Source organism: Ylistrum balloti, unplaced genomic scaffold (assembly GCF_031769215.1).
Source record: "Ylistrum balloti isolate Yb309-2 unplaced genomic scaffold, AGI_CSIRO_Ybal_v1 Utg370254, whole genome shotgun sequence".
In the NCBI taxonomy this organism is placed as follows: Eukaryota; Metazoa; Mollusca; class Bivalvia; order Pectinida; family Pectinidae; genus Ylistrum; species Ylistrum balloti.
In genome coordinates, this window is record NW_026782202.1 from 523,548 (window position 1) to 547,964 (window position 24,417).

The 24,417-nt window shown below is 38.9% G+C and overlaps 2 protein-coding genes across 2 annotated transcripts; one reads left to right on the plus strand and one right to left on the minus strand.

Annotated features, from left to right (window-relative positions):
• The first annotated feature begins 63 nt into the window (after positions 1 to 63).
• Positions 64 to 1,065, plus strand: LOC132552538 (uncharacterized). Its single transcript, XM_060216715.1, has one exon. The coding sequence runs from the start codon at positions 64 to 66 to the stop codon at positions 1,063 to 1,065; it is 1,002 nt and encodes a 333-aa protein (XP_060072698.1).
• An 8-nt stretch (positions 1,066 to 1,073) lies between these two features.
• On the minus strand, positions 1,074 to 17,213 carry LOC132552539 (macrophage receptor MARCO-like). Its single transcript, XM_060216716.1, has 6 exons — positions 16,977 to 17,213; positions 8,763 to 8,891; positions 8,102 to 8,153; positions 3,601 to 3,618; positions 2,709 to 2,876; positions 1,074 to 1,195 (listed from the first exon to the last, which is right to left on the minus strand). Exons 1-6 carry the CDS (start codon positions 17,211 to 17,213, stop codon positions 1,074 to 1,076), a joined length of 726 nt encoding a protein of 241 aa, XP_060072699.1.
• Positions 17,214 to 24,417: the final 7,204 nt, after the last annotated feature.

Sequence of the window (24,417 nt, forward strand, 5' to 3'; positions counted from 1 at the left end):
ATGGGACGTGGTGGTGGTACAATGGGATGTGGTGGTGGTACAATATGACGTGGTGGTGATACAATGGGACGTGGTGGTGATACAATGGGACGTGGTGGTGGTACGATGGGACATGGTGATACGATGGGACGTGGTGGTGGTACAATGGGACGTGGTGGTGATACAATGGGACGTGGTGGTGATACAATGGGACGTGGTGGTGGTATAATGGGACGTGGTGGTGATACAATGGGACGTGGTGGTGATACAAAGGGACGTGGTGGTGGTACAATGGGACGTGGTAGTGATACAATGGGACGTGGTGGTGGTACGATGGGACGTGGTGGTGGTACGATGGGACGTGGTGGTGATACAATGGGACGTGGTGGTGGTACAATGGGACGTGGTGGTGATACAATGGGACGTGGTGGTGATACAATGGGACGTGGTGGTGGTACAATGGGACGTGGTAGTGGTACAATGGGACGTGGTAGTGGTGATACAATGGCACGTGGTGGTGGTACAATGGGACGTGGTGGTGATACAATGGGACGTGGTGGTGATACAATGGGACGTGGTGGTGATACAATGGGACGTGGTGGTGGTACGATGGGACGTGGTGATACGATGGGACGTGGTGGTGGTACAATGGGACGTGGTAATGGTACAATGGGACGTGGTGGTGATACAATGGGACGTGGTGGTGGTACAATGGGACGTGGTAGTGGTACAATGGGACGTAGTGGTGATACAATGGGACGTGGTGGTGATACAAAGGGACGTGGTGGTGATACAATGGGACGTGGTGGTGGTACAATGGGACGTGGTGGTGGTACAATGGGACGTAGTGGTGATACAATGGGACGTGGTGGTGATACAATGGGACGTGGTGGTGATACAATGGGACGTGGTGGTGATACAATGGGACGTAGTGGTGGTACAATGGGACGTGGTGGTGATACAATGGGACGTGGTGGTGATACAATGGGACGTGGTGGTGATACAATGGGACGTGGTGGTGATACAATGGGACGGCATTTATATCGATATTCCATTCATAACCTCAAGTATGAAAACTCTAATTAGTATGGTGTTCAAGAATCGAAAGGGGACAGAAAAAAAATACACAGATTGTCGCAGCACTTATTGGAGTCGACCGGTGACGTCACAGAAGCTGTGCCCTTTGGTCCTGGAGGTCCTACTTCTCCCCTATCACCTGTTGAAATAAAAAGTATTTTAATCCATTCATCTTAAACATGCAATTGAGTATTTTCAACGCTTAAAAAAGCTACACAAACTTTATCGGTAAATATATTACCAACAGCTGTTAATTCTCTCGAATATTTACACATGTCCAGCTTTCCCGTAACGACTTGCAAACGGACGGCTTAGCCGAAGGGTTGTGGTCTGATCTGGATGTTTTTGAATATTGTAAAATCTGGAAACTTGATGTTGATACCAATGAAAAAATTCTAAAAGAAAATGTCGAAAGCATTTAAATTTCACTGTTTTCAATGAAGAGACATTTTCCTGTCGTGAGGTTTTAGTAAGTTATAACGAAAATTATTTTAAAGCTTGAACACGGAACAGTCTAAAAAGGCCATGTTTGCAGTTTATAAGAAAATCAGAAATATTCTATCACCAGTTCACCTTCAATTAAAGATATTGATTCACCAGTTGTACCTATACTTCTTAATGCAGTAGAGGTGTGGAGCTTTGAAATCTTAAACTCTACAGAGAAACTCCATTTGCAATTTTGTAAACGAATTTTAGATGGTAGAAAAAGCACGCCAAATTTTATGATCTAAGTAGAGATTGGCAGATTTCCTTTGTCTGTTGACGTAAAAATAGAATAATTGTATAATCATATAGGTTGATAACATGTAATAATTTGTTCAGTATTAGTACCATTTTGATGTACAATTTACAGGTAAATAGTAATATGGAATTCAACTGGTTAAATAACGTACGCAAAACATTGATAGAAACCTGTGTAGATTTACTCTGGGATTATCCAAAAAAATGTACATTTAAGATTATATCAAACTCGTTGCAAAGCTAAGATTACAAGATCAGTTTATTAAAAAATGGTTTAATGATATTGAAAATTCCCCACGTGGAAATACATATTCTAAAATGAAGTCAATTTTCGAGATGGAAAAATACTTTTCCAAACTAAAACCAAAAGAAAGACATATTATTGTTAAATTTAGAACGTCAAATACAAATCTGCCCGTGGAATCTGGCAGATGGAATACCTAAGGAAAACAGAACTTGTAATCAATGTTGTAGTAATAATAATGGTGAGGAATCTTATTATTAATATGAATGTGAAAATGCATCGATCATAAGAATTAGAGATATGTTCATTCCAAATTATTACTGTGTGAATCTTGGTCTTAGAAAAAATGCATTAATTATTCTCACTTTGTAAGGCCAAGCTTTTATCTAATATAAGCAAATTTCTGGAAAGAACTTGAAAAAAAATATATAGATGCACGTATTTAATTGTTTCGAGAGTCCGCCATGTGCAGAATTACTATTAATGTTGACATCTTGTATCATATTATGTATGTCTGAGTGAGAAATTGAAATCTAATCAAATTCTTACATCTGAAAATCACGTGACAAGGAGATTATTTAAGGAAAAACTGGGAAGTCAAATTTTAGAAAATTTGAAAAAAAAAGAAAATTTGTTCACAGAAATCTGAAAAAAAATTATATGGTACCCTTGTCGCCTTTCGGTCCCGTCATGCCTTGCAGCATTGTGCCGGGTTCTCCCTTTAGCCCCCTTGGTCCCTGTGGGCCGTCATCACCCCGTGGACCAACAGGACCGGAAATTCCATAATGTCCTTGTTCACCCTTAATTCCGGGAAATCCATCAAGACCGCGATCTCCTGCACAGGAGGAAAGAAATTACAGCTTACCATGGGCAATTAAAACCTGTTAAATCATAGTCTGAAGATCAGAAATTAGACAATTCATCGTCTGCATACCGTGAGTCGATTCCCTTCTTCTGTTCGTACGTCCACTCGTCCGTCCATATCAGAAGAAACCTGACTTATCTCAGTTTTATTTTTCTAATTTTTAGAACACATCGTTTGATATAACTTCAACTTTACGATGTCTAATTTTATAAGCTTGTATTATTGACCAATTTACATCAAACACTTGTCAACAGAATTATAGTCATACACACGAATTCAATGAAATTAAGGCAAAGTGTGGACAGAAGACAGATACGCATGGAGACTATTGAAAAAAGGACAAAGAGGAAAACAAACAAACAAACAAACAAACAAACAAAGCTGGTTGTTCTGGAAGGTTACTCGGATAAAGTAATGTTACGTTCCAGAAGGAGGACGATGTGAACAATAACACACACATTAAAGTGCGAAGGTAAAAGATCGCAATTTTGTAAAAAAAAAATAAATTCAAATAATATGGTTCATAAAATGACTTTTAATTCAATAGTAATAGAATTGGTCTGATGCTCGCTTCCTTTTTCACAGGACATGTTTTTATGGATCCAGAAGTAAAAGCACTATATGAAAATATCCACTACCTCTCTCTGGTTTTAAGATAGTAACAATGAATCGCAGTCTGTTTAACAAGACTCACCTTTTTGTCCTGGCTGACCTGAAAACGGAAAATACGTTTTGTATTATTTAAGTTTTTCAGTAAAATTAGGCAATAAATTGGTATCTATAACGACTAATTTCATTCATAGCATTAAATTTGTTTTGATATATTAGATATCAACTTTGATTGAAATTGTGCTAAAGCTGTGATAAAACTATGTGTTACAAGTAGGCAGTGGTAACGCACTCGCCTTTTACCTAGCCGTCCTGGGTTCGATTCCCGGAATGGATGGGAAAAGGTATGGGGTCACCTGCCCGACCACGTGGGTTTTCCCCGGGTACTCCGGTTTCCTCACACACTAAGAACCCTCGCGCGCTTCCATCCGAGCCAACAAGAGTGATTTATATAAGTTGGAAAAACTTGCTTCGCAATTGTTGTAAAATAAATAAAGTTTGTTATTATTAAAAGACACGTTTTCTTTCTAATTTATAGAATTCCAGGGGCGATACCAATCCAAAATGAAGCATTTTAACATAGATAGGGATCGATTGAAAGATACTCATACTGTGGGGAATATGAAAAGTTAACAACCTCAAATAAACGCTATCTATCGAACGTAAGCGACATCTATCGGAGAATGTTTACAAAGGGAAGCAACCTCTATCAGACACTACCTATTGTGGTAAGCGACATCTATCAGACACTACCTATCGTGGTAAGCGACATCTATCAGAGAATGTATACAAAGGGAAGCAACCTCTATCACACACGACCTATCGTGGTAAGCGACATCTATCAGACACTACCTATCGTGGTAAGCGACATCCATCAGAGAATGTATACAAATGGAAGCGACATCTATCACACACTACCTATCGTGGTAAGCGACATCTATCAGAGAATATATACAAAGGGAAGGAACCTCTATCAGACACTACCTATCGTGGTAAGCGACATCTATCAGACACTACCTATCGTGGTAAGCGACATCTATCAGAGAATGTATACAAAGGGAAGCAACATCTATCAGACACTACCTATCGTGGTAAGCGACATCTATCAGACACTACCTATCGTGGTAAGCGACATCTATCAGACACTATCTATCGTGGTAAGCGACATCTATCAGACACTACCTATCGTGGTAAGCAACCTCAATCAGACACTATCTATCGTGGTAAGCGACATCTATCAGTCACTACCTATCGTGGTAAGCAACCTCTATCAGACACGACCTATCGAGGTAAGCGACATCTATCAAACACTGCCAATCGTGGTAAGCAACCTCTATCAGACACTATCTATCGTGGTAAGCGACATCTATCAGACACTACCTATCGTGGTAAGCAACCTCTATCAGACACGACCTATCGAGGTAAGCGACATCTATCAAACACTGCCTATCGTGGTAAGCAACCTCTATCAGACACTATCTATCGTGGTAAGCGACATCTATCAGACACTACCTATCGTGGTAAGCGACATCTATCAGAGAATGTAAACAAAGGGAAGCAACCTCTATCAAACACTACCTATCGTGGTAAGCGACATCTATCACACACTACCTATCGTGGTAAGCGACATCTATCAGAGAATGTATACAAAGGGAAGCAACCTCTATCAGACACTACCTATCGTGGTAAGCGACATCTATCAGACACTACCTATCGTGGTAAGCGACATCTATCAGACACTATCTATCGTGGTAAGCGACATCTATCAGACACTACCTATCGTGGTAAGCGACTTCTATCAGACACTACCTATCGTGGTAAGCGACATCTATCAGAGAATATATACAAAGGGAAGGAACCTCTATCAGACACTACATATCGTGGTAAGCAACCTCTATCAGACACTATCTATCGTGGTAAGCGACATCTATCAGACACTACCTATCGTGGTAAGCAACCTCTATCAGACACTACCTATCGTGGTAAGCGACATCTATCAGAGAATATATACAAAGGGAAGCAAGCTCTATCAGACACTACCTATCGTGGTAAGCGACATCTATCAGACACTATCTATCGTGGTAAGCGACCTCTATCAGACACTACCTATCGTGGTAAGCGACCTCTATCAGACACTACCTATCGTGGTAAGCGACATCTATCAAACACTACCTATCGTGGTAAGCAACCTCTATCAGACACTACCTATCGTGGTAAGCAACCTCTATCAGACACTACCTATCGTGGTAAGCGACCTTTATCAGACACTACCTATCGTGGTAAGCGACCTCTATCAGACACTACCTATCGTGGTAAGCGACATCTATCAGAGAATGTATACAAAGGGAAGCAACCTCTATCAGACACTACCTATCGTGGTAAGCGACATCTATCAGACACTACCTATCGTGGTAAGCGACATCTATCAGAGAATGTATACAAAGGGAAGCAACCTCTATCAAACACTGCCTATCGTGGTAAGCGACATCTATCAGACACTACCTATCGTGGTAAGCGACATCTATCAAAGAATGTATACAAAGGGAAGCAACCTCTATCAGACACTACCTATCGTGGTAAGCGACATCTATCCGAGAATGTATACAAAGGGAAGCAACCTCTATCAAACACTGCCTGTCGTGGTAAGCGACATCTATCAGAGAATGTATACAAAGGGAAGCAACCTCTATCAAACACTGCCTATCGTGGTAAGCGACATCTATCAGACACTACCTATCGTGGTAAGCGACATCTATCAGAGAATGTATACAAAGGGAAGCAACCTCTATCAGACACTACCTATCGTGGTAAGCGACCCGTAACGAGCGCAACCCATCGATGTAAGCGACCTCAATCGGACGCTACCCATCATGGAAGCGACCACTATCATATTGTTCATTCACCAACACGCATTAGTATGTAATATACACAATTAAAACACAGCACTGACTTGATGGTGGACTCGAGGTATGAATGCTGAATATGGAAAGCGGCACGGACAGACCAGTGTTGAAGCAAAATTGTCAACATCGAATATAACTAACAAAACCTCCAACTTAAATATTTTGACGTGTAAAGTTAGGTATGACAATAACCTTGCCTTGATCCATCAATGATACCGTAACATAGCATAGTACTTGGAAGAGGCTGATAGGCTTGGTCATTTACGGGTGGTTGGCGACAGCGATGCTGTTGTCAGAAACATCAATCAGTGTTGAATGTGGTTTGGTCATCCAATAAGGCTATAGAGGTAAGTAACTCGGTCTTGCATTGTTGGGTGCAGTAGAGTGGCTATTTATATGGTCAGTGAACTTAGTCGGTGACTGGCTATTGTATATGGTCAGTGACTATAGTCTGTGACTGGCTATTGTATATGGTCAGTGACTATAGTCTGTGACTGGCTATTTATATGGTCAGTGACTATAGTCTGTGACTGGCTATTGTATATGGTCAGTGACTATAGTCTGTGACTGGCTATTGTATTTGGTCAGTGACTATAGTCGGTGACTAACTATTGTATATGGTCAGTGACTATAGTCGGTGACTGGCTATTGTATATGGTCAGTGACTATAGTCTGTGACTGGCTATTGTATATGGTCAGTGACTATAGTCTGTGACTGGCTATTGTATATGGTCAGTGACTATAGCCTGTGACTAGCTATTGTATATGGTCAGTGACTATAGTCTGTGACTGGCTATTGTATATGGTCATTGACTATAGTCTGTGACTGGCTATTGTATATGGTCAGTGACTATAGTCGGTGACTGGCTATTGTATATGGTCAGTGACTATAGTCGGTGACTGGCTATTGTATATGGTCAGTGAATATAGTCGGTGATTGGCTATTGTATATGGTCAGTGACTATAGTCGGTGATTGGCTATTGTATATGGTCAGTGAATATAGTCTGTGACTGGCTATTGTATATGGTCATTGACTATAGTCTGTGACTGGCTATTGTATTTGGTCATTGACTATAGTCTGTGACTAGCTATTGTATTTGGTCAGTGAATATAGTCGGTGACTGGCTATTGTATATGGTCATTGACTATAGTCTGTGACTGGCTATTGTATTTGGTCAGTGAATATAGTCGGTGACTAACTATTGTATATGGTCAGTGACTATAGTCTGTGACTGGCTATTGTATATGGTCAGTGACTATAGTCTGTGACTGGCTATTGTATATGGTCAGTGACTATAGTCTGTGACTGGCTATTGTATATGGTCATTGACTATAGTCTGTGACTAGCTATTGTATATGGTCAGTGACTATAGTCGGTGACTGACTATTGTATATGGTCAGTGAATATAGTCGGTGACTGGCTATTGTATATGGTCAGTGAATATAGTCTGTGACTAGCCATTGTATATGGTCAGTGACTATAGTCGGTGACTGACTATTGTGTATGGTCAGTGACAAGCTGTAGAACGATAAATACTACTAGTATTGTTGGGGTATATAGATAAACATGAAACTATGTTTTACTTACAGTCATGTAGTTTTTTCTCTTAATTCATTTTTTAATTGAACCATTGTGTCATAAAACGGAAACGGAAGTGAAAATCATCATCGATATATCTTACCTCTTACACATATCTTTGTAGAGTTTATGCAGTACGTCTGTAAAACTTGAAGCTGGAATAGATGAATATTTCTTATCAATAGATCATAAGTTATTTGTAACTGTTCAGTTGGCTGCCTACTTATCAACAGAACGGCGTTTGTAAAGGTTTCTAGAAACTTCTCTAAATGGCTGGGGAAGATCATAAATATAAATCAATATTTCAAATTTGCGTTCAAAACTACCCCAAAAAAGGAGACACATTATGTCAAGTAAAATGGACGATTCCTCAAATACAGATCGATTACGGTAACGGGGAGGTGTTATTTTCCCGACCATGGACATTCACTTATGACTAACAACGTCAAGATCTAGAAAGTCGTTGACCGTGGTAAGAATGGCTAGGAATGGCCGTGGTTAGAAATACCTTGAATCAACCAGACGCACGTGTGATGATATATAACAAATACTTGGGCCAACTGTACAGAACAGTAAAAATTTAACGACACAGTTTCCATATCGTTCATGTTTCATAAAAAAAAATGTAAGTGATCATCGGCTCGTCGATAGTGTCAAAAATATAACACGTCACTGAAAATTGTAACCCCCTCCCCCGTGGTGCAAACTGTTGTACATTGTAACAGTGGCGCCGAAAGAATGCGTGACGTCACTGAAAATTGTACCTCCTGTGCTGCGAACTGTTGTAATAGTGTACTGTAATCCGGGACGACCTGGCGACGGTTTCTCTTTGTCAGATGTTCTGTGATGGTGTCTAGGAAGTCAGATTTGTCCAGCAGATTCGTCAGTCCCTTCTGTAACAGAGATTGTTGCACATATCAACAAAAACAACAACTTACAATTTTTTCGGCAAGAAACATGCAACATTATTCGGAAATTTGCCATTTAACCTCGTCATCGTGTTTGACCCTTGAACTGAAGCTGTTTTGATATGTGTATTAATGTTAACCCTTGACCTTTCACCTTTCTACCTTTGTTATATTCCTGACATACTCGTAAAGGGCTCAGCGCTTTGGAAAGGATCAGATGTATTTGTTGATTGTAGTTTTATCGTATACATAGTTTTTTTTAACTAAGACTTGTTCCTTGTGAACCTTGCGTACACTCTCAGCTGTACTAGTGGACATATTTGTAAGAGTGTTTATCACTTTTTCTTTAAATGAGGTCGTTATGGAATTGATAGAAACATCCTCTTTGACAGATTCAACAACTTGAATTTACAAGTTCTTCTTGATTTAGATCTACTTTTATTTAGTAACTGGGAAATATTTTTTTCACAAGAACTCTTAAGTTTTTTCATGTGTTCCTAATAAAATCTGATTCTGAAGATGTTTTCATGTGCGCCTTCGAAAGTCTATCGACGTATTTTTCAAAATTATACAATGTCGTTAGGATATATCTTCATCTTATCACACAACCAGTAAAAGATTAGATTGTGACGTTTTGATGACTACACGGTCACCCTCATCTTATAACACAACCAGTAGAAGATTAGAGTGTGACGTTTTGATGACTACACGGTCACCTTCATCTTATAACACAACCAGTAGAAGATTAGAGTGTGACGTTTTGATGACTACACGGTCACCTTTATCTTATAACACAACCAGTAGAAGATAAGAGTGTGACGTTTTGATGACTACAGGGTCACCTTTATCTTATAACACAACCAGTAGAAGATAAGAGTGTGACGTTTTTGTGACTACACGGTCACCTTCATCTTATAACACAACCATTAGAAGATAAGAGTGGGACGTTTTTGTGACTACACGGTTACCTTCATCTTATAACACAACCAGTAGAAGATTAGAGTGTGACGTTTTTGTGACTACACGGTCACATTCATCTTATAACACAACCAGTAGAAGATTAGAGTGTGACGTTTTTGTGACTACACGGTGACCTTCATCTCATAACACAACAATTAGAAGATAAGAGTGTGACGATTTGATGACTACACGGTCACCTTCATCTTATAACACAACCAGTAGAAGATTAGAGTGTGACATTTCGATGACTACACGGTCACCTTCATCTTATAACACAACCAGTAGAAGATTAGAGTGTGACGTTTTGATGACTACACGGTCACCTTCATCTTATAACACAACCAGTAGAAGATTAGAGTGTGACGTTTTGATGTCTACACGGTCACCTTTATCTTATAACACAACCAGTAGAAGATAAGAGTGTGACGTTTTGATGTCTACACGGTCACCTTCATCTTATAACACAACCAGTAGAAGCTTAGAGTGTGAAGTTTTGATGTCTACACGGTCACCTTCTGTTATACGAACTTCTACAATATTGACATTACCAACCCCACGGAAATCTTCCAAAGTATACGATGTCGGTTTAGTATCAGAATCCGATGTACCGCCTAAAAACTGGTTCAAAACGTCAAGCATAACATTGTTTACCTGGATAGGAAAGTAAGAACGCTATTGGTAAATGGAAAACCTGTGTGGATACCAGTGTACATTGTTTTTAAGAGTTCTATTGACTCTTTATGCCAAATGGTCATAATTTGGTATATGCCCTTTTCTTGTCCATCTAAAACTTTTCCCTTAGTACAAGTAAGATATCCCTTTCTCTCTCTCTCTCTTGTTCTCTCTCCCCCCCCCTCTCTCTCTCCCTTCCCCTCCCTCTCTCTCTCTCTCTCTCGCATACTCTCTCTCTCCCTCTCTCTCGCTCCCCCCTCTCTCTCTCCCTCCCCCTCGTTTCCTCTCTCTCTCCCTCTCTCACCTTCTCGCTCCCCCCCTCTCTCTTGCTCTCTCTCTCCCCCTCCCCCCCTCTCTCTCGCATACTCTCTCTCTCCCTCTCTCTCGCTCCCCCTCTCTCTCTCCCCCTCCCTTCCTCTCTCTCCCTCTCTCTCCTTCTCGCTCCCCCCTCTCTTTTCCCCCCCTCCCTCCCTCCCCCTGTCTCTCTCTCTCTCCCTCCCTTCCTCTCTCTCTCTCGTATACTCTCTCTCTCCCTCTCCCTCCCTCCTTCCCCCCTCTCTCTCTTTCTCTCTCTCTCTCTCTCCCTCTCTCTCTCACACATACATTATACTTTTGTTAATAAAGTTATCTATATTTTTTGTAATTTTCATTGTATACATATGGTAATCGAATTGTTGAGGAATTGGTGATTATATGTTGTAATAACTTTCATCAAAATAATTTTGTAATATGTTGCAATAAGATACGTGTTTAAATTAAGACTTCTTACGGAATTTCGTGAAACGAGTTTTAGTTTTAGAAGTTATAATTGTTGCGAACAAAGCTAAAAATTTCGAAACGAGTTTAATGAAAGCTCATATAAAATGAAAACAAATTTGAAAAACGTTTTATCACATAACTCAATAAAGTTAAAAGTCTCATGTTATACAAAGTTTAAAGGATAAGATCAAACGGAGACATTTTGTTGTGCCAATTTGAATTCATGACGTAATATCACAATCTCCCCCAGAGTGCATTGCGGTACGTCTATAACGCCTATATACAAGTTTTAACAGTTTTAATTCAAACAAAAATTAGATGAAACTATGAGAAAATATAGACATAAAAATATACAGAGACTCAAGAAAGAGTGTAAAAAATCAAGTATTCCAGAATGTTATCGTCTTCTGATTCAACGACGACAACCGTTACGCAAATCTTGGTCGATCCACGTAAGCAATGTCACGTTCTCAAAATAAGAACAAAATGAACAATAACAGAGACACAAGCATATAATACTAGCAAATATCAGGCACGTCCAAATGGCATAAAAATCACTACATACACAAGGGGGTGTGAGTAAAGAATCCAATTAGGTGCCGTTTTTTTGTTTGCAATGATTTGCGCATGTGCAAACATGTTATTATTCCGCCTATATAAAGAATACAATCAGGTAGGTTGTAGGATGGTTTCTATGTCGGATAAAAAATTAACATACTAAGGAGATATACGTTTATATACATATATATATAGATAGAAAATAAAAACACAGGAAAACACATAATGTAAAACATAAGGCTTATGTTAAACATCATGTGTTTTCGAGTGTTTTAACTTTTTTCTATATTTACTGGGCACGGATAATTCACCACATTTTCACATATATATTTATACAATATACAAACCTCTAACGAAATCTGAACTTTTCCGGAATTTCCAAGTAATTGAATTTTATGTTATAACTCGCATTGTTGTAGTTTACAGCTGAATGCAGGAACAATTTTGTAATAAGGGAGATAACTCTGTCATCTGTTGTAATTTCTGCAAGGAGCGTAAAGAAATTAAGCACAGAATGATCAAAATTAAACATATGACTGTAGAATAGATGACGGAGTCTCTGAAAGAATTCCAGGGACGGTGGTGAATTATCTTTCCACTCTTTGAGACGAAAGTTAAAATCTCCATAACTTTGTATTATTTAGTCCGCGTTTAGTAGTAAATGGATACAAGTAATCACTCATTCAAATCGTCTCCCATTAGACACCACGTCCTCATTGTACATTATAATCCATTAAATATCACAATGGTAGTTCTATCTGATATCTGTAACGGATATAGTATACCAAACCCATTATATTCTATATCTATCCCAGTAGTGCCCTACAAATGGACTAGATTATGTTTCAGTGAAAACATGGCCACATCATAGAGAGTCATTAAAGACCATCGGTATTCTACTAGAGACGACGCACACTGATTAATAATTGAAAAAAAAACAATTTAAATATCTGTTGATGAAATATTACCATACATAATATAATGTGCAGCAAAATTGTTAAAATCACAAAAGTTTAGCACGAAGCTTCAGTAATATTCACGTGATGCAGGCGATATTCTACTGTTTTCTGTGTTTCAGTTCTATAGATCCCTAAATCAATGTCACGTTAACCTGGGAAATTGGTTCAGTGAAAGCAAAGCAGATAATTTTTGCACTGAATTGTCACGATTTTCTAAGATTTGTGTATAGGTAGATAACACAATGCACAGGTGTCGGTTTTGTGTTTTCTGTCGCACGCTATCAAATTGGCTTTAAACAGTTCAATTAAACAACGCCAGCAAACACCCCACGTGCCTTCATATACTGCGAAATCGTATATTTTCGTGGAGATCAATTTTCAAGGAGATATATATCTTAATCTATCTACTTATTTTCGTTGATTTAGTTTTATCGCGGATAAAGGGCGCCCACGTAATCCTCGAAAATAATTTCACAGTTTGTATAAAGCATGCATAACCGACAAAAAAACCCCACAGATTCTGAAAACGTCGTCTTAGAGATTGACGACAGAAAAGGGAGGAAAATAACTTCGTCTTATTTCGAAAATCAGTAGAAAAAATGGGATAGAAAAAACAGAGACGATGCTAGAAATAGGAAATAGATCTAGATCTGTAATGTCATAATATATAAATATGCTACTAACCTTAATTTATTTACTATTCTTATGTACGTTTGAGCTACAGGAAAAATGTTTTTATTATCTTCATCAGACAAGTTCGAGCGACCAGAAAGAATGAAATCAATAGGAACATTACAGTGACTATGGCGAACACAAGGAAGGAAACCCTCTCCTCTATATGAAGCGTGTGTCATCACGCTTCGCGGGGGCGTGACTATAAGAAGGTCAGATATCCGGGGTCATGACCCCAGATTTGTAACAAAAGGTGATCAGATACATATGATATGTAGGTCTGCTATGTATGATACCATTCACAACACCTCTAGCGTTTTCAGTAAAAAATGAATATACGATATGTTTCGATGGTATAATACGATTACCATTTCGACACTTCACATATAGCTGTGCAGTAAAATTTATATCCTTCAAGTTTGGAAGTAGGTCAATCTTTCAAATGTCCGGAAATGAATTACAAATCCACGACCAACAATTTCTTAATCGGAAAGTCAGTGTTACAAGAATCCGGTTAGTGTTTCAACAGTTCAAAAATTGGGTCAATGATATTAGTTCTAAAGTTGCTCAACACTTTGAGTCTACAGCAGAAGCTTTGGACCTTTGTATATTACACATGCATTGTCTATGTGATGTTAGATGGCAACAAGATCACCTTTCGTCACTGTTTTCGAATTCTTGAATAATATTCATGTTATCATGACATAATAATACGGAAACATTGTATTTGTTCTCCTAAAACCTCAGAGAGTGACCCCACACAAATCCTCCCCAGGTTGCCATTAATGTGAAAAATCTTTCTTCTTAGTAGGTAAAAACGCGCTTTTTACCAGTGTGAGATATCCTTATCTCTTACCCTGGACAGGTAAATCCACACTTTTTACCAATGTGAGATATCCTTGTCTTTTTACCCTGGACAGGTAAATCCACACTTTTTACCAATGTGAGATTTCCTTGTCTCTTACCCTGGACAGGGAAGTCCACACTTTTTATCGTCGTGAAATTTTCTTGTCTTTTATCCTTGGTAGTTAAATCTACACTTTTAACCGTCGTGATATTTCCTTGTCTCTTACCCTGGACAGGTAAATCCACGCGTGTTACCGGTGTGAGATTTAGTTGTCTTTTACCCTGGACAGGTAAGTCCACACTTTTCACCGGTGTGAGATTTCCTTGTCTCTTACCTTGGACAGGTAAATCCACGCATTTTACCGGTGTGAGATTTTCTTGTCTCTTACCCTGGACAGGTAAATCCACACTTTTCACCAATGTGAGATATCATTGTCTTTTTACCCTGGACAGGTAAATCCAAACTTTTTACCGGTGTGAGATTTTCTTGTCTCTTACCCTGGACAGGTAAGTCCACACGTTTTACCGTCGTGAGATTTTCTTGTCTTTTATCTTTGATAGGTAAATCCACACTTTTTACCGTCGTGAGATTTTCTTGTCTCTTTCCCTGGACAGGTAAATCCACGCGTGTCACCGGTGTGAGATTTCCTTGTCTTTGTCCACACTTTTTACTGTTGTGAGATTTCCTTGTCTCTTACCCTGGACAGGAAAGTCCACACTTTTTACCGGTGTGAGATTTCCTTGTCTCTTACCCTGGAAAGGTTAATCCACGCGTTTTACCGGTTTCAGTTTTAGTTGTCTTTTACCCTTGACAGGTAAATCCACACTTTTTACCTGTGTGACATTTCCTTGTCTCTTACCCTGGACAGGTAAGTCCACACGTTTTACCGGTGTGAGATTTCCTTGTCTCTTACCTTGGACAGGTAAATCCACACTTTTAACCGGTGTGAGATTTCCTTGTCTCTTACCCTGGACAGGTAAATCCACGCTTTTTACCGGTGTGAGATTTCCTTGTCTCTTACCTTGGACAGGTAAATCCACACTTTTTACCGGTGTGAGATTTCCTTGTCTCTTACCTTGGACAGGTAAATCCACGCTTTTTACCGGTTGGTGATTTCCTTGTCTCTTACCCTGGACAGGTAAATCCACACTTTTTACCTGTGTGACTTTTCATTGTCTCTTACCCTGGACAGGTAAATCCACACTTTTTACCTGTGTGACTTTTCATTGTCTCTTACCCTGGACAGGTAAATCCACGCTTTTTACCGGTGTGAGATTTCCTTGTCTCTTACCTTGGACAGGTAAATCCACACATTTTACCGGTGTGAGATTTCCTTGTCTCTTACCCTATACAGGTAAATCCACGCTTTTTACCTGTGTGACTTTTCATTGTCTCTTACCCTGGACAGCTAAATCCACACTTTTTACCGGTGTGACATTTCATTGTCTCTTACCCTGGGCAGGTAAATCCACGCTTTTTACCGGTGTGACATTTCATTGTCTCTTACCCTGGACAGGTAAATCCACACTTTTTACCGGTGTGAGATTTCCTTGTCTCTTACCTTGGACAGGTAAATCCACACTTTTTACCGGTGTGAGATTTCCTTGTCTCTTACCTTGGACAGGTAAATCCACGCTTTTTACCGGTGTGAGATTTCTTTGTCTCTTACCTTGGACAGGTAAATCCACGCTTTTTACCGGTGTGAGATTTCCTTGTCTCTTACCTTGGACAGGTAAATCCACACTTTTTACCGGTGTGAGATTTCCTTGTCTCTTACCTTGGACAGGTAAATTCACACTTTTTACCGGTGTGACATTTCATTGTCTCTTACCCTGGACAGGTAAATCCACACTTTTTACCGTAGAATTTGATTACAATGGGTGAGACGTTTGTAGCTCGGTGTTCGTTGCTATTCATACTTCATCAGCGTGTCTTATTTATATAGATAACACTTCGTCTTGTACTCGGAGAAGGAAAGCAGGGTATGAGAAAATTAATAGTTCGCCCTCTTTAAGGTCCCATAGGGGATCTTAACCGACTTAAAAAATGTAAGTCGGGGAATTTTTCTTGACACTCTCTGAATTTGCCTTGAATTGTCATTCATAAGTCCATGTATGCCTACTGAGAGAATTTCAGTACTTAAATGAGATCTGAAATAGCACAGAAAATGTTCTCGTACATTGCAAAACGGAATGATGATGACGTCACTACACGAAGCCAAAATTTATCAATTTAAATTAATATTCAGTTGATTCTTCTTTAATCATTGTATTTTCTGGCACAGGATCTGATTAACACATATGGCTCTTATATTAAGGATAATAATGCTAAATCAGTGAACATACTATAGGCAAACTAAAATGTACATGTGAATATCTTCTGGTAAGGTAGTCCAAGCCGGTAATACTTGTCAAGAAAATTGATGTTTTTTTTTTTCCAATACGTATGGTCGATAAAATTTCATAGCGTGTTGCTCAGATGAGAATGATTTTAGCTCGATGTTTTGCTGATGACGTCAGTGCATGCTTAGTTTTTGAAGTGATTTTTTCTGTACTTAATCAGACAGAATTGAATTTAAATAAAAAAAAAATAAAAAAAAAAAACATACAACTAACAGAGAACATATATAAATAAACGGATTACCTTATCAACCGTTTTCTGCCTTGCCCACGATGACAGTTCCAAAGTGTGCACGCGACTTTTAAGGTTTCTGATTTCATTGAATTGCAAGTAAGTCGACACCCCAAACGCTGAGAATCCTAAAACAACGGGCACCGCTAGAAAGAAAAGTGATACTCCAGCGTTCCCTCGTCCCGGGACCGACTTCCCCAAAGAACCCTCTTTTGATGTCAAAGATGTTTTTTTGTCATTCACTGCCATATTTTCTTGCTGTAATAGGACGGATGACGTCACTGACATTCTACCGGAAGGGTCATCTTATCTTGTGAAGACTAGATAAGCTATTACGTACAAGGCTTAGCGTTACCTCTACTGTAACGAGCCTTATCTCAGAAGTAAAAGTTAGGAATAACACAGGGTTGCACTCCATGTTCAACTCTCAAAGTAAAACAGTGATTGAAAATACCTCTCCTAGCTGTCCGACACTGTCGATTCTGACATTACACTGCGTGTTCATGTCAAATTGTGTTATCAGTGCCGACATTACATCACCAAGCTGTCCGACACTGTCGATTCTGACATTAGACTGCGTGTTAATGTCGTCTTTTGTTATCAGTGCCGACATGACATCACCAAGCTGTCCGACACTGTCGATTCTGACATTAGACTGCGTGTTAATGTCGTCTTTTGTTATCAGTGCCGACATGACAACACCAAGCTGTCCGACACTGTCGATTCTGACATTAGACTGCGTGTTAATGTCGTCTTTTGTTATCAGTGCCGACATGACAACACCAAGCTGTCCGACACTGTCGATTCTGACATTAGACTGCGTGTTAATGTCGTCTTTTGTTATCAGTGCCGACATGACAACACCAAGCTGTCCGACACTGTCGATTCTGAAATTAGACTGCGTGTTAATGTCGTCTTTTGTTATCAGTGCCGACATGACATCACCAAGCTGTCCGACACTGTCGATTCTGACATTAGACTGCGTGTTAATGTCGTCTTTTGTTATCAGTGCCGACATGACATCACCAAGCTGTCCGACACTGTCGATTCTGACATTAGACTGCGTGTTAATGTCGTCTTTTGTTATCAGTGCCGACATGACATCACCAAGCTGTCCGACACTGTCGATTCTGACATTAGACTGCGTGTTAATGTCGTCTTTTGTTATCAGTGCCGACATGACAACACCAAGCTGTCCGACACTGTCGATTCTGACATTAGACTGCGTGTTAATGTCGTCTTTTGTTATCAGTGCCGACATGACATCACCAAGCTGTCCGACACTGTCGATTCTGTATCAAAACAAACACTGTCCTCTCGAATGTACTGTATTGTTGTATTGTATTGTAGTATTGTATTGTATTGTAGTATTGCATTGTAGTATTGTATTGTAGTATTGTATTGTAGTATTGTATTGTAGTATTGTGTTGTAGTATTGTATTGTAGTATTGTATTGTAGTATTGTATTGTAGTATTGTATTGTAGTATTGTATTGTTGTATTGTATTGTTGTATTGTATTGTTGTATTGTATTATTGTATTGTATTGTTGTATTGTATTGTTGTATTGTATTGTTGTATTGTATTGTTGTATTGTATTGTTGTATTGTATTGTTGTATTGTATTGTTGTATCGTATTGTTGTATTGTATTGTCGTATTGTATTGTAGTACTGTATTGTTGTATTGTATTATAGTATTGTATTGTTGTATTGTATTGTCGTATTGTATTGTTGTATTGTATTGTTGTATTGTATTGTTGTATTGTTTTGTGTCGGATTGCCACTATAAAAGTTGGTTTCACCTGAGCTGATGGAGGATAGGTTGAATCGAACCACTAATCTGGGGTGTCACCTCAGGTTACGTAGATCAGCGTCATACCGACAGAGTCACACCACGCCCACCTCTGTAAAAGGTGAAGCTAAATTTTACAGAGGTGGGCGTGGTGTAAATCTGTCGGTATGACGCTGTACTACGTAACCTGAGGTGACACCCCAGATTAGTGGTTCGATTCTCCCTATCCATTTTGTTAAGTAGTTACCCTGATTCCTCTGCACTTATTGCGACGGTCTCCCCAATGTTTTTCAGTGAGGTAACTACCGCCAACTACACGGCGACACCGCCTCAACATGTCGATGCGTGTTTACAGGGCGATAACCACAACAGTAACAGTGTGTCTAGGTCAGAGTACTGCCTATATCTGGAAGGTGGAACATATAATCAATTGTCGTAAAGTTAAATATATATATTCCTATTCTAATTAATTTATTTTAATAACTATTGTCTTAAGTTTCGAGAACAATGCATTGCCTATGATTAGTTCATATTATTACCTGTAAAATCGGTTTCATATTTAATGTTATGTGTAACTGGATCAAATAAATCATTTTATCAGTCTACAAGATTACCGAAAGGTTTTAATTGTATCAATCATTCATTTTAATACACAAAGTCTTTCATTTTGGGTTCCTCATTGTAAATTTATGGTCGTAACAATCATTATCATGTTATTCACGTACGCCGTGCAATTCATCCATAAGAGGTATCATTGACACAAGATAAAGATGCATCAACTCGAAAAAAATTGAATATGCAAATTTTCAAAAAACGTTTTAGAATGCATATTCATATTTTCAAAAAAAGTCGGAAGTATTCGTAACGCTATCAATTGTGTTAGCGATGTTCTGTCGACCAATCTGGGTTTCGCTTAATTAACTCTGAAGTTTTAACAAAGACGAAATATGTACATTATGTAGCATCACTGAAGAGTCTTAAAGGACGAAACAGCTGTATGATGTAACATCAATGATGAGTCCTAGAAGGACGAAACAGCTGTATGATGTAACATTACTGACGAGTCCTAGAAGGACGAAACAGCTGTATGATGTAACATCGGTACTACCACAAACAATGACTACTGAAAGCGCTAAACTTGAGCAATAGGCGTTCCTTGAATTATTGATATTTGAAAATGAACAATAATTGATAAAAAAAGACTTTAACTGAATTTAGAGTTTTTACTCGTTAGACTATAGAAATTAAAAGAAAACATGTCCTGTCTTCATCCTGGATTAATCTTTCCTGTTCAGCTTGACTGATCTTCCCAATTACAGTATAAAAATACATCTGTATTTTGCTAGTTCCAGGAAACTTCGTACTTTCTAAATACTTTGCACAGTTTCCCTTGTTCATCGTAAGATTCAAAGTAAGCTACACATGTAAACAACCTACACACATCCTCGTTGAATTAGCTTTCTTGTTCAAAGTATAAGTGATTTCTAGGGCTTTATACTTTTTTTTCAAACATTGCAACACCGGTATACATATGAATTTATCTAGTACATTGTTAGATACGGTCCAGGGCACACAACATGTACACACGGGTAATGAAGATAATACATATAGGGAATTTCAATAATCATTAAGGACACGTAGAATAATTTCAACCGTCAGAGTAGTTGCTTGTATGTTATTCAGTCAAAACGCTTGATAAATTTCACCTCGTACACGTAGAACAACGAAACTTAGGATCACATCAAGTTCGGAACACCACCGAAATAATGAATACATATCCACAATACATTTTCACTTGTGACGTCATTTGTCAACAACATACATGGGATGATTAAACCACGATTGAACAGTGTTCAATATTTTATTCAAAAGTCTCGCGTCTATGACATAGGGGGCTTCACCGGAAGTCGTTTCTTTCACTCTATCTGGTTCAACGAGGTTAAGTTTATGATAGGTGAATCTCTTCGACAGTGGACTACTTCCGGCAGTCTCTGCTACTTCACGAAGTATATTGCCAACGATCGTCTTTTGGTTATGGATGTTACGGGAAATCTCTCGCATGAGTTTATGATTGTCTGACATAAGTCTTACCCCCGTTGTTGGAGTGTCTGAGGGAGGATTCTCCGGTAACAAATGTTTGTCCTTTCGGAAGCTCTCAGTAGTAGAGTGATCTTCAATATGATCGTGTGTTGGTTCCAGATGCCCTGATATACTGTGTGCACTTGTATGATCTTCGACTTCCGATAATGATGCAAAATCAGAGTTATATATCTTTGTCATGCTGTCAGCACTATACTGATCTTTGACTTCCGGTACAGATTTATCTTTGGTAGTATCTGACGGAGATACTGTTGGAACGTTATGATTCTCTACGGGACCGCGTTGCTTTGGAGCGAAGAACTGATGGAGAGAGGGTTGCAGATCTAGAACAGACGACAACAGACGAGGATCAACTGCCATCTTTTTGACGAAATCTACTTTTTGCTTCTTCGTCGTCTCTCGCGATATCGGAAGCACGGACTCGTCACTTGCTGTTGTTCCCTCCACTTGTCTGTGCATTTGAACTGTCAATGAACCGTCCGTGTGTTCATTAAAATTGTCGACCGATGAATCGTGTATTGTTCTTGCAGGTAAATTTGATTCTAAATCAGGTTCCGGAGTGACTGTCCTGGATACCGACTCTATCAGAACTGGAAGTGTGGTGGATGTAGAATCGATTGAAAGAGAGCTCAATGCATCATGGTTAACCTGGATATGCGAGTTAAATGTTTTCTTGGTAACTGAGGTAAACTGGTTTGACGTAGTAATGGAGGGGAACCCGTCTGACTCTGACTTGGTTAAAGTGAGCTTAGGAGAATGCCTTGGATGACTGGCTTTGCCTTGGCTGGCTTGATCTCCAACCACAATTGACACCAATTGAGGCAGACTCACAGTTAAGTCATGATTGGATGTCGTATTTACTTTGGACCTGCGCACTTCTTTCAGAGTGAATCGCGACAGAAAGTTTCCGTTCGGTCGTACTGGTTCCATAACCTGACGATTTCCTGATCTGTTGACCTTAGTTAGTTGCACTTCGCTAAGCACAAAAGAATCAAACCGAGTTGTATCAAGCTTCCCTCCCTTGCTTGAAGAGTAGCCCTCTTCCGAATCTGCTTCACCCCTGGATACAGGCATTTGGTTGCCATTAGAAAAGTGAATTGCATGTGAACTTGTTGACTGACTGTGTGTTTCGGGTTGAGGCGCTCCAGGGAGTCTGATCCAATGTTTCCGTACCAAGTCAGCCAGAATGTTTACTTTAGTAAGAGCTTCCCCCGGGGGTTTGATATTTACATCAAGGGCAGATGACATCACGTGATCGCTATGATCAACTGACTTACTTTCATCTTCGTTATCAACACTGTAGTAACTATCATCATCATCGTTACTACTCGAACTCTCTTGTGAGTGGCTATGTTGATGTCCATTTGATCCAGGGAATAAGTCCCTTAAGGGGTGATCAAAAACCTGCTGCTGCACCTCGTATGCAGTAGTAGAAGGATATTTTACGGATTGTGAGCAAACACACTTGTCTATTGGGCATTCCGACTCACAACACTCCCGCCAACACCATCCCGCCATTTTGTCGAATGTATCATATTCGCCTTTACCGATACATGGATTATCGAACTTTATCTTAGGACAGCCACAATAGCAACGACACGGAGGACAATTGCCCAGCTTGCAGTTCGAGTCACACCAATTATCCATATCTGGAAAGTGTTGCCATGTTGGTAATGCGTAACATCGATTGCATTCCTCTGGTTTGTCGGACGGGTATGTTCTGGACGTGTTTCCATAGTAATGGCCCCGGTAATGAGACCCATGGTCACGTGAGCGTTCGGTATGTGGAATATAAGTGGAGACCCTCGTTTTGTTGCGGTTTGTCTTGGTGTATAAGGTGTCGTTACCGATAGCGATGTCGGCACAGTTAACGAAACGTTCCTGGTCACCGCATCCTATGCATCCTCGTCCGGTCTTTTTGTCCACTCCCCAGAAGTTACCTACAATTGAAATTAATATTCTGAGTTTCCGCATGATCTTAATTCAAATTATAAGATAAAAATGAGTATAAGTTTCAATAAAAATCACAGTTGAAGACCTGGTAGACCCAAACATTAATAACATTGAGACTGTTTCGCCCACCTAGGACTGGTAAGTGATACAAAGGGCTTTGGGAGCTTTGTAGGCAACTGAGGAAAACTGAAATTAGTCAAAACAAATATGAAAAACCGAAAGGGGATGTGCACTAATCCGAATATTTGATAAATTTCTCGATTTTTAATTCAAAATAATCTTTAAACAACGTCGAGTACATGTGTGTAATCTGATCCGTGCCATTATTCGAATGAAACAAACACATTAGATCTTCAACCAGCGAAAACTTCAACAGCTTCACCAATTTTATAAATGTCATGTGAAATGTAAACAGGTTCCGTTATTACCTCATTGTTATCGTATTGTGTAGTCAGTATAACAGAATAGTCAAACACAATGTTTCAATATTGACATATTTGTTTTCACCAATATGACATCATATCTATGTTTTTTTTCAAGCTTCTAAATTCTACCATTGATATTTTTCATGCGGTTTTATGTTATAACAAAACTTCAAACAAAATAGAAAAAAACCCATACATAATAATAATAATAAAAAAAAAATACAAAAAGTATGTGAGTTGGCAGAAATAATTGAAACAATATTGTATATGGATGTCTAACCTAAATGAAAATTTTCTAAAACTATACAAAATTAGGAGAATAATTGGTCAGTATTATTTTAAAACTTTTTATCAAGACTTAAACCTAGCTTTCCTTGGAGTGATTCTTTCACAACAATAATAAACCCCAAATTATAATAAAAAAGACTTGCATTTGTGCCAATCTGATAAAAAAACAAAAACAAAACCAAAACAAAATAATAATAATAATAAAAAACAAACAAACAAACAAACAAACAAACAAAACAAAACAAAACAAAGAATCAGACATTTTTGACTATCTCCTGTTTGATTATATATATTATCCCCTTGTCAAGCTTGTCATATTGCATGCCTGAACCATGTTCCGGCTCTTAAGATAAAGCTTTCCTTTATAACCGACATAAAACTATTTACCTGTCGGCTTATTTTACAAGATTGACTGACATAAGATGGGGTTGTTTGTCTGATCGTTACCACGTAAGTTATTTATGTCAAGTTCATATTCAAATAAATATTTATCAATTGTACGCGAAATATAGATGTCAAGGTAAATTCAAATTATAGCGTTTCTTTGTATTATAAACACCTCCTTAGTGAAACCCTTTAGGTGTTATTACAGACATTGCTATATAATGATAGCATCGTAACAGACAACATAATTGGATGGATAAATGGACTAGCTGTGTTCTGTAAAGATTTTACAAAAAGTACCTTTAAATACAAATTTCGAGTTAAATAGAGAAGAGTTAAACACTTATTTCAACTGCATCCTACGGTTGTTTTGTCCTTCTAGGCCTCGTCAGTAATGCTACATCATACCGCAGTTTTGTCCTTCTAGGACTCGTCACTGATGCTACATCATACCGCTGTTTTGTTCTTCTAGGACTCGTCAGTAATGCTACATCATACAGCTTTTTTGTCCTT